The sequence below is a fragment of the Rhinoderma darwinii genome, chromosome 2 (assembly GCF_050947455.1).
Source record: "Rhinoderma darwinii isolate aRhiDar2 chromosome 2, aRhiDar2.hap1, whole genome shotgun sequence".
Lineage (NCBI taxonomy): Eukaryota > Metazoa > Chordata > Amphibia > Anura > Rhinodermatidae > Rhinoderma > Rhinoderma darwinii.
Genome location: NC_134688.1, coordinates 129,864,190 through 129,887,482, shown reverse-complemented (window position 1 = coordinate 129,887,482; position 23,293 = coordinate 129,864,190). Strand labels below are relative to the sequence as shown.

The window sequence follows — 23,293 nt, the reverse complement described above, 5'->3', positions numbered from 1 at the left end:
TGCCCCATACAGCATAATGCCCCCATAGTTGCCCCACAGTATAATGCCCCCCATAGCTGCCCTCACACAGTATAATTCTCCCCATAACAGTCCCATATGGTATAATGCCCTCATAGCAGCCCCCATACAGTATAATGCTTTCCATAGCTGCCCCATACAGTATAACTCCCCACTTAGCTGCCCCACACAATATAATGCCCCCCATAGCTGCCCCCACACAGTATAATGCCCCCCCACAGCTGTCCCCACACAGTATAATGCCCTCATGGATGCCTCCACAGTATAATGCCCCATAGCTGTCCCCCCACTGTATAATGCCCCAACAGTATAATGCCCCCATAGCTACCCCCACACAGTATAATGTCCCCCATAGCTACCCCCACACAGTATAATGCCCCCATTGATGCCTCCACAGTATAATGCCCCCCATAGCTCTCCCCCTCAGTATAATGCCTCCACAGTATAATGCCCCCATAGCTGCCCCTACAGTATAATACTAGCGCTCTGCCCGGGACTCCGCTCTGGGGAAGACCCTGACACACTGTCCATATATGGGCAGTGATGTCAGGGAATTCCACAGAGTCCCGGAGCAGAGCCTGTACTAGCGCTCTGCCCGGGACTCCGCTCTGGGGAAGACCCTGACACCCTGTCCATATATGGGCAGCGATGTCAGGGAATTCCACAGAGTCCCGGAGCAGAGCCGATACTAGCGCTCTGCCCTGGACTCCGCTCTGGGGAAGACCCTGACAAACTGTCCATATATGGGCAGCGATGTCAGGGAATTCCACAGAGTCCCGGAGCAGAGCCTGTACTAGCGCTCTGCCCGGGACTCCGCTCTGGAGAAGACCCTGACACACTGTCCATATATGGGCAGCGATGTCAGGGAATTCCACAGAGTCCCGGAGCAGAGCCGATACTAGTGCTCTGCCCGGGACTCCGCTCTGGGGAAGACCCTGACAAACTGTCCATATATGGGCAGCGATGTCAGGGAATTCCACAGAGTCCCGGAGCAGAGCCTGTACTAGCGCTCTGCCCGGGTCTCCGGCTTTGGGGAAGCCCCAGACATCGCTGTTCATATGTGGACAGCGATGTCAGGGAATTCCAGAGTCTCTGAGCAGAGCCGACACTAGCGGCTCTGTGTCCCGCGGGCCGCAGATGACAGCCCCAGGGGCCGCATGCGGCCCGCGGGCCGCGTGCTTGAGACCCCTGGTTTAGAGGGTAAGGGTATGTGCACACATAGTGTTTTCAGCGCCGTTTTTCGGGCCGTAAACGTCCCGAAAAACGGCTAAAAAAATTGGAAGCCTACAAACATCTGCCCATTGATTTCAATGGAAAATACGGCGTTCAGTTCCGACGGGGCGTTTATTTACACCTCATTTTCAAAAAATGGCACGTAAAAAGACTCCCGTGAAAAAAAAGTGCATGCCACTTCTTGGGAAGTTTTTGGAGCCGTTTTTCATTCACTCTATAGAAAAACAGCTCTAAAAACGGCCATAAAAAACACTGCGAAAAACGCGAGTTTGATTAAAAAATGGCTGAAAATCAGGAGCTGTTTTCCCTTGAAATCAGCTCCGTATTTTCAGACTTTTTTTTAGTAAGCGTGTGAACATACCCTTACTAAACTTTAAAAAAACTTTTGACATGTCATAGTGACATGTCAGAAGTTTTGATCGGTGGGGGTCTGAGCACTGAAACCTCGCCGATCGCTAAAACGAAGAGGAAAAGCGCTCGTTTCTGATCGGCTTTCCTTGGTGTACAGGCTCAATAGCAAGTCTATGAGTCTGTTCACCACTCGCTTGGCTTTCTGACATGTCAAATGTTTTTTAATAGTTTAGTTACCCTTTAAGATTTTGTACCTACATAGAAGAACCTTCCTTCTTCACAAATATTTTCTTCTATTTATCTTTTGTTTTGTTTTTAAAGCCACCTCCACACTGAGATTTTCTTTATTATGGCACAATATGGAAAATTATTCATGAGTCATGAGCGTTTATGATATCAAAATGTGGATAGTACGTGGATGTCCCAGTGGTACATCCAAACCACCAGCGTTATTCTGTCATGGTGACGGACTTTGAGGCCATGTTCAGACGTGGCAGAATTTTCACGCGCGTCGCACGGACCCATATTAGTCTATGGGGCCGTGCTGACATGTGCGTGATTTTTACTCAGCGTGAGTCTGCTGAAAAAAAGTCACGATATGTCCGTTCTTTGGGCGTTTCTCGTGCATCACGCACCCATTGAAGTGAGACCAGCGTGATTCGCGCAACAGCTGTGAAAAGGATGAATGAAAACAGAAAAGCACCACATGCTTTTCTGTTTACAAACATCCAAACGGAGTGTCATAATGATGGCGGCTGCGCGAAAAGCACGCAGCCGCGCATCATATGCTGAGGCCACACGGAGCTGTTAAGTGCCTTTTGCGCAGGCAAAACGCCACGTTTTTTGCGTGCGCAAAAAGCACACACTCGTGTGAACCCAGCCTAATGAGCATGCTGCGAGGGAAAAATCCGCACCGCAGGCTAATTTCGCACAGTTATTTTCTGCAACGTCTGAACGAACTTTCCTAAAAATGTATAGAAAGAAATGTCCGCAGCGGAATTCAACAGCTATTCCGCCACATCTGAATGTGCTCTTAGACTACCACCACCAGTGGCAATCCAGTGGCGATCTAGCTACTTACCTGCAAACGCTGATGCTGCTGCAGAATCAACTGTAGCCTCTGGTGCCGATGTGGCCGACACGATGCAGGACCTGTGAGTGACGTCACAGATCTGCACTGCCAGAAGCTGGGCGTTCTGAAGAGAAGTGGATGATACTTCTCATCAGAACGGCCAGCTAGTAAAAGTATTAAAAACGCCCCGATGTACGCACATAATACACGCCCACTTGGACTTTTACTTTTAAACACACCCACTTGGACTTTTGCAAGCCTCATTTGCATAACCACAAAAATGGTCATAACTTGGCCAAAAATGCTCGTTTTTTAAAAATAAAAACGTTACTGTAATCTACATTGCAGCGCCTATCTGCTGCAATAGCAGATAGGGGCTGCAAAATCTGGTGACAGAGCCTCTTTAAAGAGGCTCTGTCACCAGTTTATAACTGCTCAGACTTCTACCTAATCTAATAGGCGCTTTAATGTAGATAACAACAGTTGTTTGTTTGTTTTTTAAAAACTTTTATTTTTGACCAAGTTATGATAATTTTTAGTTTTATGCTAATTTGTTCTAAATGCCCAACTGGGCGTTTTTTTACTTTTCACCAAGTGGGCGTTGTAAAAAAAAGTGTATGACGCTGACCAATCAGCGTCATGCACTTCTCTTCATTCACGCCCAGCTTGTTTCACAGCACAGCGTGATCTCGCGAGATTACACTGTGACGGGACTTCCTCTGGTAGGTCAACAGACATCACCTCCAGCCATGCCAGGACGTTTATCTGAATCTGCAGTGCCTGGAGGCGATGCCTGTTCAGTCTTCCATGGCTCCGGTCAAGTGGGTATTATGAAGAGGACATAATCTACATGTAAAGCAAAATGGTGCGGAAACCTGGCATAATGAAGACATATGCTTAGACATAGCACATTTATTTGTATAGATGACATTGTGGTCTATAAAAACACTAGTTGCAGGCGCACATGGAATCATGTACTAGTCAAGTCAGTCAACATTGTGGAACCAGAAAAGTATATGGAGATCGGCTTCCAAACACAAACTGAATTTTTAATTCTTATATGGCTATTCACTTTGAAGATGAAATCCAATATCCAGCGAAGTACAAGATGAATTCTTTGTATTAGGTAGTGGAATGAGGATCAGAGCTTTAAGGAGCAGGATGCATGTCATGCTCTTCTTTTTGTCAATCCTGTTAATCACATACAAAGAGTGTGCAATGACAACAGGGGATGGAAACGAGTAATGCCTGGAGAAGCGTGTTCCTCAGTGCTATAGAAGAGACTGCAATACTATACATGTGGGACCCTATGCTAATGTCAATCAGGACAGGGGTCTCAAGCAGCAGAGGCCGGACATGTCAGCAGGCATTTTCCATGTCTTCAAAGAAATCCAGCCATACATGGGAAACGAGTAAAGAAATGGTACCAAGGTCAATCTTATGGCGGCCCAACAAAGTCAATAGATCAAAATTATTCCAATATCAACAGCCACTACTAAATAGATATTAAAACCTCATCTGTAACTGTTATTTCACAGTCTGTAGCAAATACCTGTTGTATCTGGAGCTCTAACTAGGCAAGTACCACAGCATCTTCTTTGGGCAAGAAACCAAGGTGATCTAAGGATTATTACTTATTTTATAGCGCCATTAACTTTCAGGGTACTAGGCATATGAAACACAGAGGCGTTTAACTACTTAACACAAACAAGTATAATAAAGGTGAGCTTACTGGGTGACTGACTGGTACAGAAGGACATAGGGCCCTGCTTACAGTATACAAAGGAAAGAGGAAAGTGACAGTAGCCGACGTTATACAGTTGTGTAGTGGGAAAAAAGGGCTATTGCAGGCTGTAAGCTTTTATGAAGAGGTGGGTTTTCAGGTTGCTGTTGAAAATTTGGATGATGGGAGAGAATCTGAAGTGTTAGGGAAATGAGTTCCAGAGTATGGGGATGCATGGGAGAAATCTTGAAGACAATAATTGGAGGAGCAGACAAGAGGAAAGCAGAGAAGACGGCCTTGCAAGGAGCAGAAATTGCATGTGGGGAGGTATCGGGAAGTTAGGGCAGAGATGTATGGAGGAGACACGTTAGAAGAATGAGGGGAGAGGTGGATTAACCAGGCAACAGAGCTGAGAATGGATTGGATGAGTGAGAAATTAGGTGGTTTTTGAGGTGGAGGAAATGTATGAGGTAGAGGCGGCAGTAGGTACTACTTTCTACAGTACGAAAACTAACAATTAGAATTGTGGGCTGTTTTTTGTATTTTTATTTGTATTTCTCTTCCATATGATTCTTTACAAATCATCATTACATAAGAATAGATTTAAAAATGTTTCACTGGTCCCAAGACCTCTTGAGTGAACAAAAAATGCTCACCCCTTAATGGGCAACTTCCTCTGTTTTTGCCTTCCTTTGGATAACCATGACATGAATATAATATATTGAACTCGATGTACTATTTTTAACCTTAAAATGTAACTGAATATCAATGGACAAAGTGTCAAGTGCACACATACCATTGAGGCAGCCAATATGGCTGTAATGAGGCCCATGGAGGGCTTGAGAACACCCCATCCTTCTTCACCATGAGCAGTGCAAAGGTATGCAGGGTTTCTTCTATCCACATTACCAAACAAGAGAAGGATATATGAAGTCTGTTAATACTATATACAAAAATGTACCTTATGGTGAGGATGGAAATTGTTATTTTTTCATCTGTGTACAGAAGTAGTAATATATACTCTGATGCAATATATTTCCACGTGTTAGATCACATTAACTCGTGCACACACACACATCTAGAGCACACTCCTATTAAGGTCAGTCCACAAGGATTTCCACTGCGGAATACTTCATATGGAGACATATTTGGCCTATATTCTACCAACTCATATGTCATTTTTAAAGTATGCTAGTTTTAATTTATAGATAAAAATCAAGACCTAGTTTGAAAAATGGTGTTACGCTGTAGCTTATTTCTATTTGCATAAGCGGGAGATAAGGAATCGCACGCACCCTTTTCTCTTTTTGATAAATGTTGGCCTTAAAGTCCTCGTTAGACAAAATACTTATATCAACACAAAAACCCTTACATCACACATTAATAAGAAAATAGTCAAATAAACTAAAAGCAGTAAATATATATCTATACATATAGTATTTTAGCAATTGTATGCCTTTTATATCTTGCCAGGAAGATGAAGTCATGCCGGCTAAGTTTGATGAGAATTCTCTTATCTGGGTGGCTGCAGACCAGCCTGTAAAGGATAACAGCTTCCTGAGCTCAAAGATCCTGGAACTATGTGTAGATCTTCCGATTTTCTGGCTCCGACCAACATATCCCAAAGGTGAATTTTCTATATATATATAGACTGCCCAGAGTTTAATTACTTTTGTACGTATCTTAAGTGCTGGTTGTATTAAAAATGTAATAAGAAAATCTCGCAACAGTTGGAAGTATAATAGACAACTAACCAAAATGTGCACAGAAAACAGGAGGTCACAATGTAGGAAACTATTGGATATTCATAGTAATTTTGCTGCCATGCAGCAACAAATAACATTTCAATATGATTTCTGTTCAGCATGTTAACCCCTTAGTGACCAGCCTATTTTAGGCCCTAATGACCAAGCTATTTTTTCCATTTTTCTATAGTCGCATTCAAAGAGCTATAACTTTTTTTATTCTTCCGTCGACATAGCTGTATGAGGACTTGTTTTTTGCGGGATCAGTTGTACTTTTTAATAGCACCATTTAGGGGTCGATAGCATTTTTTGATGAACTTTTATTAACTTTTTTTTGGGGGGAATAGAAAAAAACCCTGAAATTCCACCATTGTTCTATGCGTTTTAAATTTACGCCGTTCACTGTGCGGCGTAAATAACAGGTTACCCTAATTCTATGTGTTGGTACGAATACGACAATACCACATATGTATTGTTTTTTTTATGTTTTACGACTTTTGCACAATAAAAACACTTTTGAACTAAAATTATTTGTATTTGCATCGTCGCTTTCCAAGAGCCGTAATTTATTTCTTTTTCCGTCAATGTAGTGATATGTGGTCTTGGTTTTTGCGGGACGAGACGTAGTTTTGACTGGTACTATTTTGGGGTAAATGGGACTTATTGATTAACTTTTATTATGACTTTTTTGGGGGGCAATGGAAAAAATAGCAATTTCGCCATTGTTTTTTGCGGGTTTTTTTATGGTGTTCACAAAGCAGTTTAAATTAGATATTAACTTTATTGTGTGAGTCATTACGGTCGCGGTGATACCATATATGATTCCTTTCTTTATTTTTTACACTTTTACTAAATAAAACCACTTTTTTTTTTTAACTGTAATTTTTATTAATAATTTTTATTTCACATTACTTTTTTTTTTAGTCCCACTATGGGACTTTACTATGCGATCTTCAGATCGCTGCTATAATGCTTTGGTATACTTAGTATACCAGAGCATTATTGCCTGTCAGTGTAACTTTGACAGGCAATCTATTAGGACTTGCCTCTGGCGCGTCCTAATAGGCATATGCCCAGGGCAGACCTGGGGGCTTTTATCAGGCACCCGGCTGCCATGACATCCCATCAGAGGCCCACGATTGCATTTGCAGGCCGCCGATGGGTGACAGAGGGAGCTCCACCCCTCTGTAAACAAGTTAAATGCCGTTGTCGCTATTGACAGGTTAAACGGCCGCGATCTAAGTAATCTTAAATCACGGGCGTTGGAGCAGGAGCGCGGCTGTCCTCAGACATCCATCCTGCACAGGACACCCGAAAAGGCGGCGGCCTAGCTTAAGGCCCCTTAGTGACCAGCGTGAAAAGGCGTATTGGTGGTTAAAGTAAAAGGATTATTATTAATATTATTATTATTAGATCAGTCTACAATGTAAATTTCTCAAAAAGAAAAAAAACATAATTTTAAACCTGTCAACCATGAATAGAGCATTGGGCGTTAACTGGGACGAGTATGTTTTCTTATCATAAGCATTTGTTTTAACTCACAGAGTTTTTATCATCATGTTGGAAATCCACTGTATGTTGCAATATGGTTTTCACTATGCATATGGCACTGATGATCTCTACCAGATGCCATTATAAGGGCATGACCACACATGGCGGAATTCCTCCGCAACTGTCCGCATCAATGCCGCACCTAATCCGGGTTGCGGATTACGGCTGCGGATCTGCACAAAATGTGCAGAAAATTGATGCGGACTGGCCGCTGCGGACTGCAGGAAAAGTGCTTCCCTTCTCCCTATCAGTGCAGGATAGAGAGAAGGGACAGCACTTTCCCTAGTGAAAGTCAAAGAAATTCATACTTACCGCCCGTTGTCTTGATGACGCGTCCCTCCTTCGGCATCCAGCCCGACCTCCCTGGATGACGCGCCAGTCCATGTGACCGCTGCAGCCTGTGCTTGGCCTGTGATTGGCTGCAGCCGTCACTTCCACTGAAACGTCATCCTGGGAGGCCGGACTGGAGACAGAAACAGGGAGTTCTCGGTAAGTATGAACTTATATGTTTTTTTACAGATACATGTATATTGGGATCGGTAGTCACTGTCCCGGGTGCAGAAACAGTTACTGCCGATCGCTTAACTCTTTCAGCACCCTGGACAGTGACTATTTACTGACGTCTCCTAGCAACGCTCCCGTCATTACGGGAGCCCCATTGACTTCCTCAGTCTGGCTGTAGACCTAGAAATACATAGGTCCAGCCAGAATGAAGAAATGTCATGTTAAAAAACCAATACGCTCCGCACCACACATAACATGTGCATGACAGCTGCGGACTTCATTGCGGAACTTAGAATCTCCATTGAAGTCAATGGAGAAATTCCGCCATGAGTCCGCAACCAGTCCGCCACTGCTCCGCAACAGACAGAGCATGCTGCGGACACCACATTCCGCTCCGCAGCCTATGCTCCGCAGCGGAATTGTACGCATCGTGTAAACGAACACTGCGAAATTAAAGTGAAAGTCAATGGAGAAACGGCTCCGCTGCGGATTAACGCTGCGGAGTGTCCGCAGCGGAATTTAAGTGAAAATCCGCCATGTGTGAACCCGCCCTAAGAAGGCCAGACTTTTTTGAGGCTCCTTTGTAACAAACAGCTGTCTAATTCTAGTTCTTTCTCCAACTAAAATTAGATGTCCAATAATATAGTAAAAGTAACTGCACAATCACACCCAAAGCAACTCTCCTGATAGACAAACCGGATTTCCTACAAAGTTATTTTCCCATTGATTTACTAATTATACAGCGACAGTGGAGTAGAACAGTGCTCGCAGTCACCCTGTACAATTTCCACATGGCTAAAATATCACATACCCGATTTAAATAAAATGTGAGGCTTTATTTCCTGAACAGCTGACTTAGGGTTTGTGCACACGACCTCTTTTCAGACGTAATGGAGGCGTTTTACGCCTCGAATTACGCCTGAAAAGACGGATCCAATACGTCGGCAAACATCTGCTCATTGCTTGCAATGGGTCTTACAATGTTCTGTGCAGACGAGCTGTCATTGTATGCGTCACTGTCAAAATACGTCGCATAAAATGACGGCTCGTCAAAAGAAGTGCAGGACACTTCTTGGGACGTTTTTGGAGCTGTTTTCTCATAGACTCTATTGAAAACAGCTCCAAAAACAGCCGCGAAAAAACGCGAGTTGCTCAAAAAACATCTGAAATCAGGTGCTGTTTTCCCTTGAAAACAGCTCCGTATTTTCAGACGTATTTTGTTAATCGTGTGAACATACCCTTATACTCATTTATTAATCAAAAATGTAAATATTCTAGATAGATTAAATAACATTGTTATAAGGAGGATCTGAATCTGGGATCCGCAAATATGTTTGTGCCAGTTGCTTTAAATATGACTGTTAGATCTGTGAAATTACACCAAGAAACCAAAGGCTGCATTTTAATTTCCACAAATGCTTTCCATCTAACCCACCTCATTATAGCGTCTCCTGGGAAGAAGAGCTTTGCTGCAGAGACCTACAGTGTCAGTTGCTAATCCTAGAAACAAGACTGTGACTATTCTATCAGCTGCTGGGCGGATTAACATACTATAAATTAACCTTTGATGTTTACTTCAACAGAAGAAGTGCTATAATTTATAATTAAATGTGATTCTAAATTGCAATAGTGAACGTGTCAAATCACGGCAGACCCAGCTATGATGTTGTTAGACCAGATCTGGCATAGGACGTGTATTGGGATAGTGATGACACCATTATCATATCATTTATTATGTTAGTCCAAGTTGACATATGTTTCATTTGCTGTATATTCATCTCAGTGCAAACCCAATTTGGTTCAAAACCAGCAGACTATCTCCGGATGGCACAACAGACCTATGTAGACTTCTGTAGTGCTAATAAATGTAATAAAGGTAATTCATATTTCTATGTGTCTAGAAAGCCAACGAGGTAAAAGGGATTTAAGAAGGAAAGGCAGGCAAGCTCAGAACATAAACCTGGACCAGTTTGAGGCTGCGGCAGAAGAAGTGAATACCAGGCGCCAAGGAAACCGACGTGCTCAACAAGCCAATGAAACACGACCATCCTCTGAGAGAGTGACAGACTTCAACCCAGAGAACCCATACCATGTAAGTTATCTGTTGCCTGTGCTAAAGTATTGCACTAATTGTGAATTCAAGCTTTTTATTCTTTTATATTCACAACAGGACTTGTCAAAAAGACATTGCAACAGCACTATGCGAGCACTAAGACCACCAATTGCACTGTATTTAGATTTTGCATTATTGCTACTTTTAGTATACCTACAAAAGTGAGCTAATTAGCAAACATTTTGATCAAATTGTGTGAACCCACCTGCCACGACAAAGCAACCTCTTTTAAGTAGTTCCCTAATCTAAAAATATACCTCTCTCCTGGGCCTTAGGCGACATAATGAACTCGGGGTAGGTAGGAACCAATTTAACTCAAGAATGGTTTTAATTAGTGTAAAGCTGGTTCCTACCTACCCCGAGCTCATTATGCCGGCTAAGGCCCAGGAGAGAGGTGTATTTTTAAGTTAGGGACCCACTTAAAAGAGGTTGGCTCATAAAATGTGATCAAAATGTGCCCTTAGAAACTCACATTTGTAAGTATATTAAATGTAGCAGTAATGCAAAATAATCTAAATACAGTCCACTTGGCGGTCTTGGCGCTCGCAGAGTGCTGTTGTAGTGTTCTTTTGATATGTATTGTTGCAGTCACAGCCTACGTACACCTGCACATTTGTCATTTTGTTAGGATGTGCTGATCAACATTTTAGGTTTTTTTATCTTTTTTTATTTACCAATAGGACTTGGATGTAAAAGAGATACAGTATATTTTGTCTCATGTAGTAACCATCCCTTGTGCCTTCACTATATTTCTAACCTTCTGGTTTAGTCAGAAATGTCTTACTTTGGTTGTATATGCCCACTACAAATTTGAATGTAGCTCCCCTTAGGAGGCAGATAATAGTATTTAGTTATGTTCAATGTTCTTTAACCCTTTCATGACCAATGGTCATTGATGCCCCTGTGTCCACGTCAAATTTTCCATTTCTGATGTGCACTTCTTTAAACGATAATAACTTTGCAACCACTTTGAATAACCAAACTATTTTTACTCTGTTTTCTATAAGACTTATGAGGTTTAATTTTCTAGATTAGTTTAATTAATTTCATGTATTAATTTTTTTTTATGAGCAGACAAATCACAAAAAACACTTTTGTCATTTTTTGTATATATTTATCTGTTATTCGTGTGTATATATATATATATATATATATATATATATATACATACATACATACACTGTTGCAGCTCTTTAACAGTTAGCCTTCTTCAGAAGACTAAAGAGTTAAAACAAAACTTTTAGCACGTTATATAAAACTAAACGAAAGAGTTAAAACAAAACTTTTAGAACCCTATCTGTCGAGATAAGGAGCACACTGGCTCTGTTATCTCTGGGCAGAAGCCAATGGAAGGAGAAGGAGGGGGGAGGTGTCGACACAACGGGAGAGAGAAAAGTGCAGACTGCTTCATTGTGAGCAGAGCTGCACTTGTAACTTTAGTTTCATAAAAAAACACGTTTGTTTTATGAAACTAAGTCAAAGAGGTGTCCGCACTTGTAAAGAAAGCCGACACATAGATTAGTGCAGAGCTGCTAACGCTGAAGCAGCTTCTGCACTCATTAAACGCCTAGGCACGATGCAAACGTCTATATACGTGTGAACATATATAGCCGTATGGCAGTCGTGAAGGGATTAAATAACACATGAATTCATAAGCCAGCTTTAGATTGTTTTCTATGATAATATGCAATTCAGAAACTTCCACTTGGTATTTCCATGTATGTACTGTGAAATCTTCTCGAGATGACCACCCAAAATTGCATTGGAAAGTGGTCTTCTATGGGATCTTTTCAAAGAAGATGACCAGTAGGCATAATATATGGTGAAACTGAAAATCTGTGACAGGAAATCTTGCCTGAAAGAGGTGGTCTTTTAAAGAAGGTTTTACTGTATTTATTTGTATAGTTGTGTCAAAAATTCTACCAAATTTAAGATGTTACCATCAATAATTTACTCTGTACGTAGGATCTTTGTGTTTATACACGTGTCAAAATTTCCCACCACAAGGGTGACTAGTGTATGTTTGTACACTACTTTTAGTTGTGGAACATCAGAGAAATTATTAATTGGCTACATTGAGGGGGCCCCAGAGCAAAATGGAAAAAAAACCCTGTTATCCTGCTCGTGCTAAACCCCCAACACTCCCTCCACTGGTCACCATCACAAGCTATTAACATCCTGGAACAGAAAAGTACTTGGTATTCTATACTTATAGGTGGCCAACTTATCCTAGGCCCCATAGCATAGGCGCAGCCAGTCTCCATAGCATATACACCACTCATCCAATAATATTTGGTATGCTATAGGTTCCCATACAATGTTAATTCTGTACAAGATACAATAATATAACTACTGAAGTTTTTGTATTAGTTCTTGTGACAGATAAGACAGCACTAAACTTTTACAAACAGCACTTTGCATGAAGCCCACGTAGCAGGCAATTTCCATAACCGTTCTTCTCTTAAGATTGCTATGCATTTTATGCTTTTCAAGGTGTACAATGTTCTAAAAAACAGTAATTTAAATTGTGAATTCTTTGATGCGCACACACTACTTTCTCTATTCTTTGCTCAAAAAATATCTTAGTAATCTAATGTACATTAAAGGGAATTTAAAGAGAATTTCTTGTTAAAGAATATAAAAAACACACTCGAGTAACGTCTGAAGAAATCTAAACTAGATATGCCTTGTGGAAAATCAATATGGTGTTGGCTTGGTTTCCTAATCAATGTCATTGGAGTGATTTAACATGTGAGTATTTAAAGCAAGCTCACATTTCTAGATTTCATCAGTATTCATTCCCTGCAGGAGTTCTTGTCAGGCCTTTCAATAAAGTATTGTTCTTTCAACTTCTTCCTTACAATCTATGCACAAAACTCTGGAATAAAAGGACGCAGACACTGCACTTTCCACTATAAGGGTATGTGCACACGAGAAGTGCCTTTTACGTCTGAAAAGACAGACTGTTTTCAGGAGAAAACAGCTGCCTCGTTTCAGTCGTAAATGCTCCTCCTCGCATTTTGCGAGGCGTCTTTGACGCTCGTAAATCTTGAGCTGCTCTTCATTGACTTCAATGAAGAACGGCTCAAATTACGTTGCAAAGAAGTGTCCTGCACTTCTTTGCCGAGGCAGTCATTTTACGCGTCGTCGTTTGACAGCTGTCAAACGACGACGCGTAAATGACAGGTCGTCTGCACAGTACGTTGGCAAACCCATTCAAATGAATGGGCAGATGTTTGCCGACATATTGTAGCCCTATTTTCAGACGTAAAACGAGGCATACGCCTCGTTTACGCCTGAAAATAGGTCGTGTGAACCCAGCCTAACAGACTTGAAAAAAAAAAAAAGTTATTACTTATAGCATTGCGCTCTTAAATAGATCTGCTATTAATTGGACTATAAACTCACAAAGGGACTTGTTTTTTTTATTAAAATTTGTTTTTTTTTATTAAAGTAAAAAAGTATTGCTTTATTGATTGTAAAGTAGCCATAAAAATGATTTTACGAAATTTTGCTCTATTTTTTTAATGTTTATTTTTTGAAGATTATACATTGTATAAATTAGCGCTTGAATATTTTTCTTCCTTACACTCTCCATTTTAAATAAAGGAGAGTCACCGAGATTTGTTTTCTTAAAATAATTTATCTGTGATGAAGCTATAAGCATCATAGCTGTTTGTGCTAATAATTCACCGACCTAAAAATATTCACCCTCAGACCTTATTCAGAACGCAGCATTTTTCTTGCATTGCAGTTCCGTGTGACATCTGAGTACAGTGCCTGTCTGCATTTTTTACGCGCGTATGTCATTCGTATGTCACACGTTTTTTACGTCAGCAAAATAAACTGAAGGAGGTGGTTTTTCTTCCTCATCATTTCTTTAGCAACTGTTGCGTGAAAAACGCATGCCACACGGATGTGCGTGCGTGTGCTGGCCGTGATTTTCACGCACCCTTTGACTTCAATGGGTGCGTGATGTGCAAAAAACGCACAAGTATAGGACATGCAGTGAGTTTCACGCAGCGGACACACACTGCATGAAAAACTCTGAATGTCTGAATGGCCCCATAGAATTGCATAGGTCCGTGTGACGTCCGTTGTTTTAACGTGCATAACACGGATGTGAAATACGCTCGTGTGAATAAGGCCTCATAGTTACAGATGAGCCCACCCTTACCTTTGCTTACATTTGGTTAAGGACTGCAATTTCTCATGAAACAAATTCAATACAATATCGTGACATGCTAGCAAAACCCTTGACAGATAGAAATCCACATCTCAACCACTGAATGGCCATACATAGACACATAGCATAGACATCTCGTGACAGAGTATCGCAAAATATTTTTTTTTTCCCAAAGCTGGTCTACTCAGGATATGTTTAGATAAGAAAATAGGTAAGGAAGGATACATTTGTAATATAAACAGGCTATTTTTTGGGGGGTTATTTTCTTTCTTTATGACTACACTTATAAATCTGTTAGATTACACTACAAAAGAAAAAATATTTCACTGTTTAAAATGCTAATTTTTTGGGCTAATGATGAAATCACTATTAATAAAACCTACCCTCAAAAATATATTATGTACAGTATAGAAGCTGGAATCAGCAAGTTGAACGATTATTGATTGGAGATATTATCTTTGTTTGGGTGGGTATCCTAGTTCTCCGATTTCCTCCCACACCTTAAAAATATACTGATAGGGGTTAATTAGCCCCCTGTGAAATTTGCGATAGTGTGTGTGCCTGAGGGAAATTGCATCGTAAGCTCCATTGAACCCCTGCTGTTGGGATCGGTGAGTGTTACAGAGGTCTGATCCCCAACTATATGCTTTTTTAGATATAGAATGTGCTTATGCCATACAGATTGGCAGTTCTTTTAGTTATTTTCCCAATTAAGGCTATGTTCACACGGAGTATTTTGGGGGAGGAATATCTGCCTCAAAATTCCGTTTGGAACTTTGAGGCAGATTTTCCTCTCCCTGCACGCCGATTTTCGCGGCGATTTTCACGCCGTTTTTCGCCCGCGGCCATTGAGCGCCGCGGGCATAAAACAGCGCGAGATACGCTTTCTCTGCCTCCCATTGAAGTCAATGGGAGGTCAGAGGCGGAAGCGCCCGAAGATAGGGCATGTCGCTTCTTTTTCCCGCGAGGCAGTTTTACTGCTCGCGGGAAAAAGACGCCGACGCCTCCCATTGAAATCAATGGGAGGCGTTCTCGGGCCGTTTTTGCCGAGTTTTGCGACGCGGTTTCCGCGTCAAAATACTCCGTGTGAACATAGCCTAAAGCAGGAATCTCCAAAGCACCAGCAAAAAGTTAACAGAGGTAATGCAGTCCCAAGCCTCAATCAGCAGTACAGAGAGGCAAAAGCGCTCTTATATTATCTGCGGGTTTCTATATTACCACAAGTAAACAATCTAAACTCATTGCCCAAAACAAATAAAGAGATTTTTGAAATACTGAGGAAGAGAGCTAGAATCTCCACTTTTTTCTAATACTTTTGATAAATCTCTCCCTCTAGTCCTAAAAAAAAGTCTTATAGAAAAAGTGCCCTTTGTTGCCCATAGCAAACCATTATATGCCATGTAGAAGATGAGCTGATTACTGATGGTGCCACTCTTATTCAAAGAGCAAGGGCAATGACTGTACGGGTATGTGCACACACACTAATTACGTCCGTAATTGACGGACGTATTTCGGCCGCAAGTCCCGGACCGAACACCGTGCAAGGAGCCGGGCTCCTAGCATCATACTTATGTACGATGCTAGGAGTCCCTGCCTCGCTGCAGGACAACTGTCCCGTACTGTAAACGTGATTATACTACGGGACAGTTGTCCTGCAGCAAGGCAGGGACTCCTAGCGTCGTACATAAGTATGATGCTAGGAGCCCGGCTCCTTGCACTGTGTTCGGTCCGGGACTTGCGGCCGAAATACGTCCGTCAATTACGGACGTAATTAGTGTGTGTGCACATACCCTACTAGTGCTGGCCAGTAAGAGTTGGCGGGGGCTGTACATTTTTAGCTGCCCATCTCTCTTGTATGCAGGCGGAAGTGCTGCTAAGGAGAATGTAGTGACTGACATAAGCTGCGTGGAGGATACAATTTCAACAACTCTGGCAGCGCGGATTGGTAGAAGTATTACTTGTGTTCTATCAATCAGTGTTTCTTCTTTTTACCAAAGATGTACTGATTTTCTAGGTACAGCATCACATTTCTTCTTGCTTAGTAGTCCTAACCACACAGAAAAACGTGACAGCAGCTAAACACATTATCATGCCTTGCAGGAAATCAAAGCTGCCAGGACACTTTCAATATCTATATACTAATATAGAATATTTATGCCAGTTTATTAATAGTTTAAAAGGGAAAGTTTTAGTCTATTTATGGGACAAAAAAATGGAAAATAAACTAAAGCGTAAAAAATGTTAAAAGTTTAAAAGAAAATATAGTAAATAAAATAGAACATATATTTGTAAGCCCCACATACTTTGTTTGATATCCCCAAAACTGCTACAACATGTACATAAATAAATATGGTATACGTAAGAGGCCCGATCTCAACATCATCAAGTTTGTCTGGGATTACATGAAGAGACAGAAGAATTTGAGGAAGCCTACATCTATAGAAGATCTGTGGTTAGTTCTCCAAGGTGTTTGAAACAACCTCTCCGCCGACTTCCTTCAAAAACTGTGTGAAAATGTACCTAGACGAATTGATTCTATTTTGAAGGCAAAGGGTGGTCACACCAAATATTGATTTGATTTAGATTTCTCATCTGTTCATTCACTTTGTATTTTGTTAAATGATAAAAAAAAACTATTAACACTTCTATTTTCGAAAGCATTTTTACTTTGCAGCATTCTTCCACAACTGTCTAAAACTTGGACAGTACTGTATGTCAGGAGCGTTTCTAATGTAAGCAATAGTGATGTCACAGATCCCTTTTCCGACAGACCCAAACGGTGACTGGCAAACCCCTTTGACTTTAATGGGCTCTGTCAGGGTTCCGGTATTATTCTCATTCAGAACTTTTATTGGGTTTTCAACAATTTCAAAAACATATTGTCACGTACTCCCTTCCTGCGGCTCCCTCGGTCTCCAGGACATCGAGAGTTACTCGCTCGGGTGTCGCCCGGCCTGGCAGACCGAGGCGGTCTGCAGCCAATAGGAGCTCAGGAGCGTCAGGCCAATCAAAGCCTGGCTGATGTTCCTGAGCTCCCGCCCTCTCCTTATTTAGTTCAGCCTGGGGTAGTAGGCCTTTGCCTGTAATTAGAGTTACCTAGCCTGGTGCTTTCCATTGTTTCAGACTCCCCTTAGCGACTTGCATTTTGACTAGTTTGTGACCCCTGCCCCCGGCTGGACTTCACATTTTTTTTTTGCCTTCTGACTTGTTTTTCCGCTCTCTCCCGGTTTGACCCTGCCTGCCTGACCTTGCCTTTTGCGCCCAGACTTGTCCAATGCGCTATTGCCCTGCCTCTCCCTCCGTGTACTTCCCAGGTGACCGTTTGTTATTTCGTACTGTCTCTGTCTTATCCGTTTGTCAGTTTCACTTGTACTAGTATAGGGAACGCCGCCCAGTTGTCCGCCGTCATTAAGGTCGGGTCGTACAAGTAGGTAGGGACAGAGGTTTGGGAAGAACAGGGACCTCACTGTTTCCAGCGTATTTGTGCGTGACACATATATTTAAAGGGAATGTGTCGTTAGAAATTGTGTTTTGTTTTTTTTCAGTTAAACAATTAGTATTTGAGTGATTACACATTGTTTTCATTTTTTTACAAGTCAGGAAATATTATAAATTAGATTCTAATTTATAACATTTCCATGTGCAGGTCACTAGAGGGAGCAGTTCCCAAAATTGCAGCATGGTCACTGGAGTAAAGTAACCTCATTGATTTATGCTGCAAATTTGGGGTGGACACACTCTCTTCTAGTGTCCTCACACAATCCCCCCTCCCTTCTTCTGGCTAGTGCCAGAAGAAGGAAGGGTGTGAATCTTCAAATCTCCTATACTGTGTGCTGCCATTTTCTGAGTGACTGCACAGTGTAGAAGGATTAGATACAGGGCTCAGCAGACAGTATCACACGAACATACACGAACATACACGAACATAATACACACATCACATACACGAACATAAATTACCTTCTCCTGCCGCCGCTGGTCTACGCTCCTTGCGCCTTCGTTTCGTTGAACATATGGCCGGAAGCCGCGGCCGGAAGTCGTCATCTTACTGTCCGGCAGCGGCTTCTGGTCCACATGAAAATGGCACCGGATTTCGCTCTACGAACGAGCTTAGTTTTGGTCTGTGTGAGAGCGGCGCATGCGCAGTTCCCACACAGACGGCGTACGCTGCAGAGAATGGAACGGCTCCCGTTCGCATTCTCTATGGGGATGTATGTGCCGTATTCCATCTCTGTATGTGTCGTTAATCGACACATACAGAGATGAAAAAAAAAATGGCAGCCCCCATAGAGAAGTAAAAGTAAGAACACAGTAAAAAGTTTAAAGTCACAAGACTAATAAATACAATTTTTGTTTAGATTTTATTAAAAGAAATATGATAATAATAAAAAAAAATTCATGACACCTTCCCTTTAAGCTTTTTACTAGTATAGTAAAATAGTATAAAGTATGGTGTGAAATCGCTGCAATATTTCCCAGGCTTCTACATCAAGAAAGGAAGGAAGGAAGGAAGGACAAAGTAAGAGAAAAGATCTGATGAATATGTGCAGAATTTGGTTTGGTGGTTGTAAGAAGAATTGCTTTTAAAACTAGTTTATTAAAAAGTAATGCTTTTCTGAGATGTTGAGAGCATTAGACAACACTGTGTGAACACTGCACCGTTCCCTTCACTTATGTGATCTAACGTACATCAGTGTAGGACAGTCCCCATTGTCATTGCTACTATTGCTGCGTCCCTCGCTGTTTCCTTGTTGTCCCAGGTGCTACCTCTGTCAGTTATGTTTGTGCACTGCTGTGTAATGCGTTACATCACATTTCAGTCAAGCTGAGAGCTTAGTTAGATGATTTCGCCAAAGTGCCTCATGTTATTCCCAGCAATGCAGACACAATAACTAAACCAATCATCTCAGACAGACTCGCTCACCACAATAAGCCTGTTTTGTTCATGGAACAATATAATTAGCATTTGCAACATACTCCCTGTGAATAAAATGCTCTGTTTACATAGTGGAAGTATATGATGTAAATTGCTCTACCTCTATATCATGTGTTAAAATGATAGAACAAACACTAGCGGGAGTCGAGAAAAGAGCAACATAATCAGACGGTACATATTAATTCATTAAATGAGAGGTCCGCCTGTTACCGGCTATTTATCAGATGCCGTCTGTTCCATGCATCAAATGATCTGCTTTAATAAAATAATAGTCAATAGATATCAATAATTCCTTATTTGCAGAGGATATATAAAAAAAGCCTACACCCTAAATTTTTGTCGTGTAAGGGTATGTGCACACGATAACTGCATTTACGTCTGAAATTACGGAGCTGTTTTCAGGAGAAAACAGCTCCTGAATTTCAGACGTAAATGCATGTACTGGCGTTTTTCGCTGCGTCATTTACGGACATAATTTGGAGTTGTTCTTCATTGAAGTCAATGAAAAACGGCTCCAATTACGTCCCAAGAAGTGTCCTGCACTTCTTTTGACGAGGCTGTAATTTTACGAGCCGTCTTTTGACAGCGACGCGTAAAATGACAGGTCGTCAGCACAGTACATCGTAAGACCCATTGAAAGTAATGGGCAGATGTTTTTTCTGACGTAATTCGGGGCGTAAAACGCCTTCAATACGTCTGAAAATAGGTCGTGTGAACCCAGTCTTAGGGTATGTTCACACGGCCAAATTTCAGACGTATACGAGGCGTATTATGCCTCGTTTTACGTCTGAAAATAAGGCTACAATACGTCGGCAAACATCTGCCCATTCATTTGAATGGGTTTGTCGACGTACTGTGCAGACGACCTGTTATTTACGCGTCGTCGTTTGACAGCTGTCAAACGACGACTCGTAAAAATACAGCCTCGTCAAAAGAAGTGCAGGACACTTCTTTCAGACGTTTTTGGAGCTGTTTTCTCATAGACTCCAATGAAAACAGCTCCAAAAACGAGTTGGTAAAAATGCGAGTTGGTAAAAAAACGTCTGAAAAGCAGGGTCTGTTTTCCCTTGAAAACAGCTCTGGATTTTCAGACGTTTTGGTTGACTACGTGAGAACATACCCTTAGGGCTCATGCACATGTCAGGAGCAGTAATTTTGCAACAATTTTTGTTGTCTGTCAAATTTGTACTGAATCCAGCAGAAAAAAACCCTCCATATGCCTCTGTTTGAAATCGGAGGTATACAGAGCTATAGTAGAGGGCTCATGCACCTCTATGGTGGCCCCATTACAGTTTTGTACAAAATGTTCTATCTCTAGGATAAATTCACAAGCGAAAGATTTGTAGCAGGAATTTCTGCGACTTAACCATTTATCTGAATGGGGCTTGGAGAAATCCATGTTTGCTGCAGAATAAAAACATTCAGATATATGGAACAGATTTTCAGTAGCAGAAATTTCTATAATATATCTGCCGCATGTGAATCCACCCTCTGTGACCTTTTAACCCAAAAAAAAAATCCAAGTGAAAAACAAATAGAATTGAATGCTTTCTTGGTGGCATCCTACTGGGATAGCCAAAGACACTAAGAAATAAAATCATCTATGGGATAAAAAATGTAAAACAAAGGTTACCAACAAGGAGCTGCAGGAATTTTTGTTCGGCAGGAATTGTTCACTGGTTGCTTGTGATAACAATCTCTAATGTTCTGCCCATGACAGGGAATTTTCTCGCAAATAAGGACCACTAAAAAATAGGATAAATCACCCTAAACGTAGAAAAATTCCAGGCCAAATTCTGATTAACAAAGTAAAAAATTTTAGGCCTGAATTCTAAACATAAGTAAGGTGCATAAACAAAGCAATGAGAAGCTGAGGTGCCCGGAGGTAGTAGCATTATGCTTTAGGACGGTTTATCTTCAGCTAGGCCACAGACAGTGGAAACAGACATTAGACTTCAGACATAATATGAAAAGTGTGTGGGTCCCGCGCTTCCAGACAGATGAATGGTTTTCATTGTTGTACATTAGGTGCAAAGGTTCGAAAAAAGCAAACCCATTGAAGTTAAAGAATCTAGATTTGCGGCTTGTCATTAGAAACACTTTATTTCCATTCGATTAGGAATACTTAGGCCCACAGCTATCAATGTATTTGCGTCTTTATTTTTTGGGGTGCACCCTACTCAAAAATAGTGTCTTATCTGCTGTGTGACATATTTATTAACCATTTGTACAATGCTTATAAAAGTGGTGTGGAAAGTGGGAGTGGCTTAGTGCTTAGCCGGGGTTTATCACAAATTGTAAAAAAAGAAAAAAAAGTTCCAACTCTACTCCACACAGACCATGGCGTAGAAAAATGACATTTTTACCATTGGAGAGTTAATGATAGTGATGCCTGCTGTGACAGATTTATCAAAGGCATCCGCAGTCTTAAATTTGTCACAACATATGTCAATAAAATAGCCGAGCTTTAACTTAGACATTGGTTAAAATTTTGCGACTTTTGATACACATGGGCGATTGTGTTCTGACATCCCACTAAAAGGGACACAGTTTGATGCACCATCTCAATGGAAGATGGCAGCTGTCTTACCCAAAATTCACCCTGGTCAGGGGTACTATAGGCTGACCTGAAAGCTGTGTACAATATATTCACCAATATTTACTTCTTCTTTGTTATATAACCTGTATCTGTTGAGTTCCTTGGAATTACATGTTGTAAGATTATCTGTGGTATAGCCTGACAAAATGAATAATTTCCGCTATAATGAAGAATTAACATTTTCTTTTATTACATTCAAAAACCTTTAATGCAAATTATATGAGTTTCATTTTAATTTCATTTGCCAAGAGAATGATATAGATATAAATGTACTGAACATTATGACTGACCAACATTCTGTTTATCTTTACACCAGCTGGAAGGAGAGGGTGGTATGACGTTTGACCCAATGCTGGACCACCAAGGCATCTGTTGCATTGAATGCAGAAGAAGCTACACCCATTGTCAGCGAATCTGTGAGCCTTTTGGTGGCTACTACCCATTTCCATATAACTACCAGGGGTGCCGTTCTGCATGCAGAGTTGTCATGCCCTGCAGCTGGTGGGTTGCACGCATCCTCGGAATTGTTTAACTTGAAAAGGAAGACACATCCGAAACATCCGAAATTGTTTATGTGAAAAGAACAAATGTCTGAAAAGCTGATTGATATTCTTTTGTAAATAAAGACCTAAGTTAATAACTGACGTCCACAGTCATTGAGTGGAAATGTGTAGGTCTCATAGATACTATATGTGTATGGTATGTGCAATATCCTTCCTTCATGGGGACATTCAAACCTTTTTTAGATTCTGAATTGGTGTTTTAATGTAGAAAGCTGTCCTGCCGTGAGACATATTTGCTGACATAATTTAGAAACGTTCATTTTTAAAGGTTAACTTGACTCATTGCAGTGTTCCACATTTCTGTAGCTTGATGTAAATAAATCTCAAGTGAAGTCGAACCCTGTTGTTATTGAAGCGGATACATTTCAAACAGCAGAAACCAGTTGACGTCGGCTCTTTTAATTGCCGCTTTTTTTAATCTGCACTTTCTGAATAATGACCTTAGATTTGTATATTTAACAATGTATTTCTACAATGTGACATATAGAATTTACAATATTCACATACTTTATATAGATGTGTACGAAAAATAATTCAATTTTTCATGTAGAATTTGAGTGTAATTGTCACAAAATTAGCTTGAAGGGGTTTTCCAGCCACTAAAAATTGATGGCCTATGCGCAGGATAGGCCATAAATATCTGATGGGTCGGGGTCCGACTTTCAGGACCCCTTCCGATCAGCTGTTTTGAAGGGGCCG

At 41.1% G+C, this 23,293-nt stretch overlaps 1 protein-coding gene across 1 annotated transcript in view; it reads left to right on the top strand.

The window, feature by feature from the left end:
• CNMD (chondromodulin) overlaps nucleotides 1-22,932 on the top strand; it is a 66,073-nt gene extending 43,141 nt beyond the window's left edge. The window contains exons 5-7 of the mRNA XM_075850247.1: nucleotides 5,871-6,024; nucleotides 10,099-10,289; nucleotides 22,348-22,932. Of these exons, the coding sequence (XP_075706362.1) occupies nucleotides 5,871-6,024; nucleotides 10,099-10,289; nucleotides 22,348-22,563 (561 nt within the window). The 3' untranslated portion in view covers nucleotides 22,564-22,932. The remainder of the gene's footprint in view (nucleotides 1-5,870; nucleotides 6,025-10,098; nucleotides 10,290-22,347) is intronic.
• The last annotated feature ends 361 nt before the right edge of the window (nucleotides 22,933-23,293 follow it).